Here is a 13986-nt window from a genome sequence, read left to right as displayed (position 1 = left end):
AGCTTCGATCCATTCTTCTAAATGAGCCGTCATTCCTAGTTCGGACAGCTGGCAATTGAGCGACTTAGTCACTACATAACCCGACAAGCATCGTTTTTTGGGATCGTTCAAATCTACACCGAGAATTGGGTTCCCGACGTCCTGTCTGCATAGCTTCTCGACCGCTTTGTCGTCTTTTTGCCCACAGGTGTATTTTGTATGCAGGGGAAGATTCGGTTCGCATTTCGTTATTTTTACCTCAGTAAAAGTGGTGTTCAAATTTTCAACCTGCTTGAAAGAAGTGAATACTTCTTCCCGCCAGTTGTTGCAGAATCTCAATGTCGTCGCGGGCTTTGGGGGCACTGCGTTTGATTCTTGTGCAGGTTCGGCAGATTTGAAGGGTTTGATTGTCACGATCACTATGTTGGATGTCACCGGGTCTGTCGAAAAGCTGAAATCGTATTTTGGTTTTTTTGAAATCAAAATTGAAATTTTATTAGAACTCGGTTCATCTACTGTATCTTTTAAACAATTCATGTATATCTTGTAAGGCATCCTTGACTTATTTTATTTTTCTTTCCCTTCTACCCCTCCTCGCATAGGAATAGGTTTTGTGTCATAACCAGGGGCGGATCTAGGATTTTCTCGAGGATTTTCTGAAGATAAAATAAATCCTAGTTGATATCCTAATCAAAATGGATGTCATGAAAAAACCAAAGGCGGAAAACCCTTTGTTTGGTGAGGGGGTCGAATCATTAAAAGAAGAAACATGCGCTCCCCTTCCCGCCTCTGCATAGATGTAAAGCTACCCTTTCGTAGCTCTCTTGATGGTCGAAAAAGGCGAACCTCCGCTGATTATTCTGAGCAGACGGCGAATCGATTGTCCCAAAATGTTTCAAAAAACCCGAAAATTAGTCAAATACTTTTTGTTGAAACAGGACAATAACTTCGTAGAATTAACACTCACTTGGCCGGTATGTCGATTTTGGCTATCCCAGCTGTGTGGAACTTCATACTCTTGTCTGTATTTTGAGTGTCATTATAGGTCACAGTCGCATCTGAAACATACTTTCAAAGATAGAAAGTGAGAAGTTTTTCTTCAGCGCCGTTCGCGCTTTCAGTCAAATCTGATCTCACGCTTCGGTTACAGAGCAGTTAGTAGACAACCGCGTTTTTTTCCTAAGTATGCTTTCGCATCGCGAGTCTGATTGGTTAAAATTGTTTTTGTATACCTACAGACGATACAGAATACGCGGTTGTTTACTTACAGACCGTCATCTTCACGCTAAATCTCTTTTCTTTTATCTGTTAAGTTGGTACTTTTGAACAGATAGATATATATTTCAAGCTGTGAGCTAAGATGATTTTTTTTTATTGGTTGGCATTTTTAGTGCAAAATGACCGAAAGCTTTTATAAAACTGAGACATTGACCCCAAGGAAAATGAACAGCATCAAAATTTTTCCGCTTTTTAAGAGAGAACCGCGATTGAAACCTAGTTTATATGATTTTTTTTCCGATCTGCCAAACTGAAGGCACTCTCGCTATTATCACGCAAAAAAAAACAAATAATGGTGAGCCTCGAACTCTCTGGGTTGAGAGAAAGATTCAATATCCTCCTAATAAGACTTCCAAAATTCGTAGGTATTTAGTTTTCGCAACCACCATAGATAACGTGATCACATTTGATTTTCTCACCCCTCCAGTATTTTTCATCGATCATTTCTCTGAAATCTTTTGTGAAGCAGTAAGCAGTCGTTATCACTTTGTTTTCCCTCACGAAAGTTCCTCCGCATCTGATGCTCCCATTCTTGCCTGTCGGAATTTCCAAGTGGGCAAAATAAGCGGGCCATGATAACCTTTGTACTTCGCATTTTGCGAAACTTATCAGAACAAATATTGCAAAAAATTTTACCCAAATTGCCATTTTCATTTTGCCAATTTGCCAATATTTGTTGTTAAATTACCAATTTTTATCAAATTTCAGTTTTGAATTATTTTTGAATTATTTGAATTCTGTCTTGAAAGATGTGAAATGTTTGTGGGAACCAAAATTTATGGCAGTAACTTGAAATGAAGAGTCGTTTGATTTCAAATGAAGTTCGTCGATTTAAGCTGAAGTTCTGATTTACTGTCCGCCATTTAAACGGTGCTTTGTCAATTTAAAATCAGGTCACTACGTCGAAATTTTCAAACCTATAAAGGCGGCCTATAGTCGTGCACTCATTTAGCAGACAAGTCCCTGAAATGGAACCAGGGTGTTGCATTTATCACTCTAAAAAGCTTTAAGTACAGCTTTTCAGTGTTGTAAATGTCAAAAAATTGCATTTGGAAAATCTTAGACTACTTGAGTATTCGGTTCGTTACTGCTATATGAAAATGCACTACAATTCAAGCGCTTAGTTATTCGCTTTTAAAAATTTGATGACCAAATTTGAAAGCAGACATCAAAAAGTGTCTACAAGAAAGTAATTTCTACCAACAAGGGCTCATTTTGATGCTAGTGTGAATTTATATCATATAGAAAGTTTGTCTTCAAACTCATATGAACCTTCGACTCATTGTGAATCATCCAATCATCTACTTTCTGAAAATATGACATAAATGAACAAGTTGGAAATTAAAAAAAATCAGAATATCGATTTTTGACAAGTCTTTTTAGCACAAAGTTACATGATTAAATTTGTATTTTGCTAAAAAATTTTTTGAAAAAGTATAACAATTTATCATTTTTTTGCTTAAATTTGTGACCGCAAAATTTTCAATAGCAATGAATAAAATTTCTGAAAACCAGCGAGCTTATTTTGCATGTAGAAATGCGCACATATCGGCCATTGAAAACATAAGAGAAATTTTTATGATTAAGAGTTTTTATATTCAACGTTTTTAGTCATTTTGCTATAGATTGTACCGAGCGTTGACGTTAATTTCTTCATAGTTCACACTTTTATTGAAAAATATTGAACTTTCAGAAAATCAAAAACTCATGTTTCGTTTCAACTCGTTGTTTCAATGCAGGTGATTCTTGTATCCAGGCAAAAATATCAGCCAAAACAGTTTAAAAGCAATTGCAGCAAAAAGTTTAGATTTTACTTGATATGTTGATTTGAACAAATACGCTATTAAAATTGAGTTTTTAATATGCAAAAGTAAACAGAAACATTTTTTGCAGAAAACTATTTAGCGGAAAAACAAGCACATTATTTTTCATATTCCAGCGACAACCCATTTTGTATTTTATATACGGACGGGAGGGGTTGTGTTTTCCATTCAAAATGTTCTATATTGTTCACCCCAAGGCTCCATTCTGATGCAGCATTTTTTCTTTTTTTGTCGCCAGTTGATATGAAAAGCAAAATCAACTAGAGTACGGATGACACGTCAATGTTTAATAATGATACAAGGAAGCTGTTGACAATGGAAAAAGTTAATTACCGGGACAAGGAAATTAGAAGATCAGAGTATATTTGAGTTTCGACGGTACCCCCATCTAAGAAAAGTGGAAAAAAAATTAATTATAATGGGTTTTTGTGTTCTAAAATGTAATTAATATAGTCGATTCCCATTTTGCCCCAGACAACAAAAAAATAGTAATTTTGATCCTAATCCATTGTTTTTATCCAATTTAAAGTTAATTATAATCCATTCAAAATCAGTTTGCCTCTTTTACCCCCCCCCACCAACGATTGCTCTTTTGCCCCCTTACCGCATCCCCAACGTCCCAACGCTTTCCCATTTGCCCCATTCCCTCATCAGCACACGTTTCTAAATAAATTAAGAAAAAGGTTGAAAGTAACAAAACTGAGTAATACAAAATGATAAACTGAAATCAAAGTTGCGCTGAAAAAAATGTATAAACTTAACAATAAGTTATCAATTCTACTTTAAAAAAATGAAAACGACTTCATGTGCATTGAAATTGGCATCTCAAAAAAATGGAAAAAAGGTTAAAATTGAGTTTTTTTGTGCTTAACTATAAAAGTGAAAAATGAATCAATCATAATTGGTTTGCAAGGGATTTTAATGCTTTAGTAAAGAATAGCATTATAATCTATTTTTAGTCAATGATAATCAAGTATTTTTTGCTTTTAGAGACAATGACAATGAGACTCATTTTTAATCGATTTTTATTCCCGAAACTCCAGTGCGGGTAACTTGCGTGCAAATTGGGTGAAATTTTCCTTCATACTTTAATTAACCTTTGGTTGAGTATACGCTGGTTGTCCAACTCTAAATCAAGTTATGAGCAACCAAATAGTTTAAAAGTTGCATATCAAATTTTTACTGAACTTTTTCGATTTGATATTGTATAAATATTTTACAATAAAACTTTGAACAGTTCTGGGATAATAAATTTTTTGTTTTTGTGTATCTTCATTTTAAACAAAAAAATATGTTGTCAATTCTTGTCGTCTAAATTCACAGAGCTATCACCTAAGTTCAGTTATTTCATAATCGTCTAATATGCTGGGCATCTAATTTCCTAAACCCTTAACTATCAGCTCCTCTAACTGCAAGGATCGTAAATTGTCGATGAGCTTTTGAAGACAATGCAACATAAATCATTTTTTGAATGCATTGAATCTTTCAAGTTTTTCAGAGATCACATTTATGATAAACATAACATATTTGGGCAGTTAAAACAAAATTATTACATTTTGATGAAATTATGTAAAATAATTGAAAAAAAAATTTTTAGGCCATTTTTTTTCCGATATAAAATGTATTTTTTTTAGTATAAATGTTTTGTTTTCTATTGTATAAAAATCCTTACACTTCATAATCTGCAACGGACCGATTGAACTCAAAATTTGAGCTTCGCAAGCGTTTTGCTAGCATGATAGTCCATGTTTTCTGGACAAAAAATTGTTTCTAAAAGTCTAATTACGCTTTATGATAATACTCTTTTTGTTTAATCAGATATCAAGTTTTTTTATGCCCAACACGCCGCTTGATTTTTCAAAAACCGACGCACAGAAATCCAGAATTTCAACAATATTTTTCTTGGCACTGGTGAAAACAAGCAGGCTAATGAATTACGCTGCAGACCTGGCTGCAGAAAAAACGAAAGAACAGAATTATTAACAGGGATAAAAATTGTACCCATATTTGGAACAGATCACCAAAAATTTATCATCGCGCAGTTTTTGATTGATTTAATTCATCATACTTCATGAAATTGTACCGTGTTTTTATGTGGTAGTTTGAATTGCTAGTTTTGTTTAATTATTCAATTTGTGACTTCGTTTGCTTTTTTCATCGCGTCTTTTAAGGTTCCGTATTCTTTCATTATTTCATCCAAGAGTTTCTTGATGTCCTGAACGAACTTTGTCTTCATATCGTCATACTGTTTGAACTTATTAAGACAATCTCCACGGAAAGTGTTGACGCGAAAGCTGTGATCGCTCTGAAAAAAAACTCTTGATAGGTCTTATTAAAAAGTTCTGTGATCATTTCTAAGAAACTCATAATGTTTTTCATTGAAAAAATTCTGTGATCGCTCTTAAAAAACTTGTAATCGTTTTTATAAAATTAATGATGATGTTTTTCAAAAAATTACTTGAACTTTTTCCCAGTATTTTTTTCGGTTTTTATCATTTAATTTTTTTCAATTTCAAATTTCAAGTTTTTTCATAAAAAAAGTATTTTCCCAGTAATTTTTTTATCATTTTCACGAAATATTTTCATAAGTAATTCAGCATATTTTTTTTGCAAATAGTCTAGACTTCTATCATGAATCGTAAGTATCAGAAAAAGTATATTTACTCCAGAATTCCTGTCAAATTTGAACTGGGAAAAAATAATTTGCTATATAAGCTTATTTTTAGAAAAGCTCAAAAAAATCTATTCGGCCGACCTGAAAAAGTCAAAATTTCTTTGTAGAATCTTTTTCTAATAAAATTAGCTCCCCTCATGAAAAATGAAAATTTAAGGTGTTTGCTTCGCCTCTGATTCCATTTCCATGTTTTTATAAAGTCGAAAATAAAAATAAAATTTCTTTGAATTCTTTGGATTTTTTGGATAATTTTATTACAAGACATTTTAGAAAAACTTGCTTCGTAGAGTGAACTGGAAGCCTGCTCTTCGACCAAAAGAAGTTTGAGGAACTCATTTTGGTACTCCAGGATTTCAAATGTCATCTCCTCCAATCTCCTTATCGTGCAGTTTGACAGCCTCTCAACGTCCTCCATTCCAGTTTTCACTTTGATCTACAGAACGAGACATATTTTGTGCAAAATTATGACAAGTTTATCGATGATAGCGCGCGAATAACCAAAGATAACCAACCCTCATTTAATTTTTCAATTTTTTTTTTCATTATTATGTACTTATATTTTATCTTTTAAGTTGTTTTTATTTATGACCGTTTATTGGAGGTAAAGGGCCAAAATACGAGTCGTTCAGATCTTTACGAATAGCTAACTTTGTTCCCCTCTTGAAAATTTTTAGAACAACAATTTATGAGGCTTCTTATAGCACTTTCTTGAGAACAAAAAAAAGCCTTGGAAGAAAAGCAAAAACGGCTTTTTCTAAAAAAAATTTTTGCTTTTTTTGATAAAAAAGCTGTTATACAATCGAAATTTTCTTTTCTCTAGGTTTTTGTCTGCTCATAGTCAAACGAACATAAAAACATCAACATTTGCTAAAAAAAATGCCGAATTGTTTGTGGTCGAAAATATCTGTGATTCTTGCAAATTAAATTTAAATTAAGAAATCGGGGGTGAAATTGTAGATTATGTGAAAAAGTCTAGGCTTACATTCAGAAGTCGGAGGTAAAATCAATATTTTTTTTGTCGGTTTTTAGACTAAAATGAAAAGCAAAAGCTATTTTTTCTATAACATGATGTTGAATTTTAAACAAATTCTTGTTAGAATTTTTCAACAAGAGACATTTTTTCTAATGTGAAAATTACTCTAATGTTGAACCAAAGACACAAGTATATCCCCAATGTTGCAAGTTCTATCAATACCAGTTACAAGATTCAATACAAACTTTCCGCAATTGCAAAATCAGAGCCTTAACATCAAAATAGACTATGAGACAGAACATGAGAAAAAAATGATTTTTTTGTTTTTATACGGCTCAACAGCTCTCAACTTCTCCAACCTCCTTATGATGCAGTTTGACTCCCTCTCAACGTCCTCCAATCCAATTTTCTTTTGATCTACAGAACGAGGCATCTTTTTGTCCCAAACTATGACAAGCTTATCGATGATAGCGCGCAAATAACCAAAAATAACCAACCTGTTTTTAAATTTTCAAATTATGTTTCAATTATTATGTACTTATTTTTTAACTTGTAAATTGTTGTTAATAATGACCGTTCATAGAGTTAGATGACCAAGATATCAGACGTTTTGATATTTACCAATAGCTACCGTTGTTCGCCTCTTGAAAGCTTCAAAAACAATAGTTTTTGAGGCTTCTTTTAGCGCCTTCTTGAGAACAAAAAAGCCTTAAAAAAACAAAAAACAACTTTTCCTAAAAAAAAAATTGTTTTTTTTTCCGATAAAAACTGTTATAAAATTGAAATTACCTTTTCTCTAGGATTTTGTCTGCTCCAAATCAAACAAACAAAAAATATCACTATTCGCAAAAAATGTAAAATTGTTTGTGGTCTGAAATCTTTGTGCTTCTTGGAAAACAACCAACTATCCTTGTGTCAGTTATTTTGTTGTGGACAAGACTTTGTTTTCAATTTAGGAAAGATCAATATAGGATCAATTTAAGTTGAAAAAAATTAGGGTTCTTGTTTAAATTGATTTAATGCAAAGATTTTTATGAAAATTTTTGTCAAAATTCATGTTAATTTGTAGTTCGAATTTCGAATTTTTGTCGTTTTTTATGTATACAAAAAAAAATTTAGGTAAAACAAGACTGTTTATAGCAGGACAAAACCCTAAATGTTCCGACTGCCTTTTTTATTGGTATCGAGAAGTTTTCGTGTGATTAATTTTTGGCAAAACTATAAATTTTAGGCTGATCAATTCAAAAATTAAGTGCTGCACATTGAAAGCGATTGAAACCAATTAGGTGCCTCAAACAATTCAATTTGAAACATTTTGTATTGTAGGAAAATAAAAAAAAAATCCAAAAATGAATGACATGTTACTTTAGTGGTGTGCACACTCCGTAGATCGCATGTAGATCAAGCGCTCGATCCCCGCTGGAACAGAGTTTTGTAACAGTGTTCTAAATAAAAAAACGCCACACCTAGCAGATATAGTTATATCCTTCTTTTTTTTGAAAATAGGAGCAATAAATTTAAAAAATGCTGTTGTCTGGAGCTCAAAATTGGACAAAATTCACCTATGAATTTTTTCCTGAAATTATAAGGGTTTGAAAAGTGCTAATTTGGCCATTGTATGATAAATAAGGCGCAACAAATTGTATTTTAATAGCACGCGTAAGTTAATGAGTAATGTTTTCTTCCAAAAAGAATAGTGGCAAGTCATTTGACGTTACCTGCACAGTGCATGACGCTATAATTCTTTGAAGATCAAATTAAGAAATCGGGGGTTAAATTGTAGCTTATGTTAAAAAGTTGACGCTTGCATTCAGAAGCCGGGGGTAATTTTTTCTAATGGTTTTGTCGGTTTTTAAACTAAAATGAAAACCAAAACCTAATTTTTCTATAACAAGACGTTGAATTTAAAACAATTTGTTCTTAAATTTTTTTCAATAAAAAGACATTTTTTCTAATGTGAAAATTACTCTAGTGTTGTAATCAAAGACACAAGCTTAATCCCCAATGTTGCAACTTCTATGAATACCAGTTACAAGGTTCAATACAAACTTTCCGCAATTGCAAAATCAGAACATTATCAGAACTTAACAACAAAATAGACTAAGAGACAGAACATGAGAAAAATTGATTTTTTTGTTTTGATACGGCTCAACAGCTCTCAACTTCCCAACCTCTTTATGATGCAGTTTGACTCCCTCTCAACGTGCTCCAATCCAATTTTCCTTTTGATCTACAGAAGGAGGCATCTTTTTGTCCAAAATTACGACAAGCTTATCGATGATTGCGCCGAAATAACCAAATTTAACCAACCTGTATTTTAAATATAAACCTGTATTTAAAATTTGGTGGAGTTAGAGGACCAAGATATCATACGTTTTGAATTTTACGAATAGCTACTGTTGTTCCACATTTGACAACTTTAACAACAATAGTTTTTGAGGCTTCTTTTAGCGCCTTCTTGAGAATAAAAAAGCCTTGAATTTTTTTTTGATAAAAGTTGCTGTTTTACAATCGAATTTACATTATCTTTAGGTTTTTTCTGCTCATAATCAAACGAACAAAAACCATCACTATTCGCACATAAATGTAGAATTGTTTGTGGTCTGAAATATCTGTGTTTTTGGAAATCAATCAACTACCAACTTTGAGTCGCGTATGAAAATAATGAAACCAATTAGTTGCTTCAAACAATTCAATTTGAAACATTCTGTATTGCGGGTTAAAATTTTTTTCCAAAACTGCATGACACGTTATTATAATAGTGCGACACTCCGTAGGTCGCATGTAGATCAAGCGATCGATCCCCCGCTGGAACAGAGTTTTGAAAAATTGCTCTAAAAACACCAACCCTAGCAGATATAGTTATATCCCTCATTTTCTTCGAAAGTCGGAACAATAAATCTAACAATGCTGTTGTCTGGAGATCAAATGTGGACAAAATTCACCTGTGATTTTTGTCGTGAGGTTATAAGTGTTTGAAAAGTGCTAACATGGCCATTTTGTGATAATTTTGGCGCAACAAATTGCGTTTTCGTAGCACGGGTAAGTTACTGAGTAATGTTTTATTCCAAATTTATTTAAGGCAAGTCATTTGACTATATCAGTAAAATACGTAACGCTATATACCTTTGTATTTTAATTTAAGAAATCGGGGGTTAAATTGTAGTTTTTGTTAAAAAGTCGACGCTTACTATCAGAAGTCGGGGGTTAAATTACTTTTTTTTTGTTTTGTCGATTTTTAAACTAAAATGTAAGAGCAAAAGTTATTTTTTCCTCTCAACGTCCTCCAATCTAATTTTCCTTTTGATCTACAGAACGAGGCATCTTTTTGTCCCAAACTATGACAAGCTTATCGATGATAGCGCGCAAATCACCAAAAATAACCAACCTTTACCTGTATTTAAACTTTCCAATTATTTTTAAAAAATTTTATGTACTTATATTTTATCTTTTAAATTGTTTTTAATTATGACCGTTTATTGGAGGTAAACGACCAAAATTGGAGAAATTCAGATCTTTACGAATAGCTAACGTTGTTCCCTTCTTGAAAACTTCAACAACAATAGTTTATGAAGCTTCTTATAGCGCCTGCTTGAGAACAAAAAAGCCTTGGAAAAAAAGCAAAAAAAACGGCTTTTTCTAAAAAAAAGTTTCGTTTTCTTTTTATAAAAAAGCTGTTATACAACCGAAATGACCTTTTCTCTAGGTTTTTGTCTGCTCATAGCCAAACGAACAAAACACATCACCATTTGCAAAAAAAATGCAGAATTGTTCCAAAAATGCAGAAGTTTCATCTTAGTTTTAAATCAGTGTTCCTATAACGATCGTTTGCTTAATTATTTCAAACCCAATTGACGACCATACTCCATGATATTTCAAACCGTGATATTTCAAACCCAATTGACGACCATACTCAATCAGAGACGGCATTGCAACTCACCACTGAAAAATGTAGACAGCAAATTCAACCTTAAGGATCAGCTGCTTTTAAAAGCCTTTACCACCATTCGAATTACATACGGAATTCGAAACACAAAATCATCAAATATGATCGTTAATAAAAGTAAGAGTTATGGACATAGCCGCGGCAAATTCAACAGTTCGATAAAGCGGTACTACAACCAGTCGAGCTATAAGCAGACGTCATAACGGCCAGATGAAACGACCACCAATGATTAAGATGCCACGGAAAAAACAAGTAAAGGGACCAAGTGTTTTGTTTCGTTTTTAGGAAGCAAGGCCTAGCCGTGTCACTTTTTGGTTAGTACCGACCCTTTTTTTTGCATCGGCTCAAAAGGTTCCCCGTTGTCTGAGAGACTTGGGACTTCAATTTTTGGCAATAAGACACAACTTTAAGATACCCGATTTGAAAAAAAACCCGGAAAAAACTTGCCTGACCCCAAATTTTCAAAGACAGTTTTTTCCGTTTTTTTTCCAATAGGGTATCTTAAAGTTGTGTCTTATTGCCAAAAATTGAAGTCCGAGGTCGCTTAGACACCGGAAACCCTTTTGAGCCAATGCAAAAAAACGAGGGTCGGTACTAACCAAAAAGTGACACGGCTAGGCCTTGCTTCCTAAAAACGAAACAAAACACTTGGTCCCTTTACTTGTTTTTTTCCGTGGCATGTTAATCATTGGTGGTCGTTTCATCTGAAATTTGCCTGACCCTAAGTTTTTATAGACAATGTCAGCTTTTGATCGATTTTGTGATGGTTTGCGGAAAAAGGATCAAAAAAGGTGTTTTTGGGAATTTATTAAATATTTTTGCAAAGCCCTGTTCATGTAATCTTTGAATATGTATCAGTTGTTGAGTTAAGATAATTATTTAAAATTTCAGGGCTTTTTAAGTCTATCGTAATTTTTTATAGTGTTTCTCATCGAAAAATGATCCAATTTTTGAAAACTTAACGATTCTGGTAGTTTCTCGAGCTTAATTGACCGACTGGATTTTTAAAAAAATTTTAGGGCTAACTTTCCAGTCTTAAATGAAAAATCTGCAATAAAGTGTAATTACTCTGACAACCCGACTTTGATCGAGGTGATTCAGATTCAAAAAAAATATGTTAATAAATAAAAATTACCTCTAGGCCATATTTTGAACGAGGAACACGATGGTGATGTTGTCTTCTCGATCAACAATTTTTTTGAGGCTATTTTCCATAATTTTAGTTTTTAGCCCTAGAGATGTCACTTTTTGGCAAGGAGAAAGAAACTTAGGTTTAGTAGTAAGCCTAAGATTGTTTTCAATGCTGATTGGTTTTTAAAATCAAATACGCCTTTCCAATGAGCACTTATTTACTTTAATGCGGTTTCTGGAACTTGAGAAGTTCAAATTTGAGCCAATGTGAAACTTTTGGGTCTGGGGCCATTTCGGCTCTTTTTCGGCTAATTTTGAATTTCTCATCACCAATATGACTTATAATGATGAGTTTATTCATGTGAAATCTCAATGAGATGTTTTTCAGCTTTCCAGCGAGCACTTGTTTGCTAAACTGCCGTTTCTAGAAATTGAGAAATTCAAATTTGAGCCAAGGTGAATTTTATGGGTCCGGGGCCATTTCGGCTCTCTTTCGGCTCACTTTCAATTTTCTCATCACCCATATGACATTAATAAAAAAAATTATCATGAGAGTTTTCTATGAGTTTTATAGTTTACCTTACCAAGGAAAAAAATTGAAAAAAACTTTTTTTGGTCACTTTACGAGCTTCAATTTTTTAGTGAAAATTGATACAATCCAACAGGCGTTCAATGAGATGAAACTATTTTGATCCAATCACTTTGAAATAGAAAGCAGTTCAACAGCTCCTCATAGATGTCTACTACATTTTAGAAGGGTATCAGCTAAAAACTTCGAATGAAAACATTTTGCGTGCTTAAAAACGATGAAAACAAAAAAAAATTATTTCTTTGAAAAGTCGATTTTTGGTGGAGAACAAGCCTTTGGTCAACTAAAATAATTTATAAATAAGAATTTAAATTGTCTTCCACGTTTAGATACTTATGGGGATTTTTCAATGACTGCTTGTTTATCACATTGCAATTTTGAAAATTTGAGCAAATTGAGTTTGAGCAGATTTTTTTGTTCTGGGTTGGGGTTTTTTTTTACTCAATTTTGATTTTCTTGTCATCTGTTAGGTTTATAAAGCTAACCTTTTGTAAGCAAACTCTTTGAAGGCTGTATAAAACAACCAAAAAAATAAAACAAGTTTAGAAAAAAAATTTGAGTCGTTTCTTGATCTTCAATTTTGGAGTGACCACTCTCTAACATGTCCTTCAATGAGATTAAACTTCACTGACGGATTCAATCTGATCAATAAACCTAAAAAAATTTATCCCCATAGATGTCTATTACACTTTACAAAAGTCTCATATAATTTTATAGCTTCAAACTCTAGGTGGCTAAAGCAAATATGATGAAGTTTGACAAAAAAAAATGAAACTTTTCAAAAAAATCGAACTTTGGCGAAGGTATAGCTTTTGATTTGCTATAAAACGTTTTAACCGCATGTTTTTTTATTCTCCATGTCTAACCAATAAATTTAGATTTCCAAAGACACCTTGTTCTTCATAATGCAATTTTTAAAAAATGAGTAAATTGAAGTTGAGCCGGTGTTTTTTGAATGTTAGGGCTTTTACGACTCATTTTTGATTTTTTTCATCCTTTATTGGACTTATGAAGCTACAAATGTGTGAATGATCTCCTCATAGTCTATATAAACAACCTTTTTAAGTAAAACAAATTAGGAAAATTTTTGAGTCTTTTTACGAACTTCAATTTTGGAGTTAACACTGATACTCTCGAACATGTCATTCAAAGAGATTCAACTTCTCTGACAGTTTTATTCTGATAGTCAACCCTAAGAAAAACGATCCTCATTTAAGTCTAACGCTTTTTAGAAATGTCTCAGATACTTTTAGCTTTTAATGCGGTTTCTGGAACTTGAGAAATTCAAATGTCGGATTCACTATAGTCTTCAGATCCTGGATCTTCTTTTGGCTGGAGAACTCTGGGTTGGGCACTTTTTGTTTTTTTTAGCTTGAAATTAAATGTGGCTGAAGCAATTATGATGAAGTTTGAGAAGAAAATTGACAATTTTCAAAATAGTTCAATTTTGGCGAAGGTATAGCATTTGGTTAGCTATTAAACAGTTTAACTTTATATATATACTTTCCACGTTTAACTAATACAAGCAGCTTCCCTATGAATGGTGATTCATCAAAGTGCAACTTTTATTGAATGGGTAAATCGAAGTTGAGC

The 13986-nt window shown here is 32.8% G+C and overlaps 1 protein-coding gene across 1 annotated transcript; it reads right to left on the bottom strand.

The window, feature by feature from the left end:
- Positions 1–4753: 4753 nt before the first annotated feature.
- Positions 4754–6187, bottom strand: LOC134855978 (putative tripartite motif-containing protein 64B; the record flags this gene model as incomplete). Its single annotated transcript, XM_063872344.1, is given in 2 exon segments — positions 4754–5385; positions 6035–6187. Coding segments are annotated over 2 exon segments (330 nt in total), but the record flags the coding sequence as incomplete, so codon positions are not given.
- Between the last annotated feature and the right edge of the window lie 7799 nt (positions 6188–13986).

The sequence above is a fragment of the Symsagittifera roscoffensis genome, unplaced genomic scaffold, assembly GCF_963678635.1.
Source record: "Symsagittifera roscoffensis unplaced genomic scaffold, txSymRosc1.1 SCAFFOLD_587, whole genome shotgun sequence".
Classification (NCBI taxonomy): Eukaryota; Metazoa; Xenacoelomorpha; order Acoela; family Convolutidae; genus Symsagittifera; species Symsagittifera roscoffensis.
The sequence above is the reverse complement of the archived record's forward strand: the minus strand, read 5'-3'. Positions and strand labels throughout refer to the sequence as shown.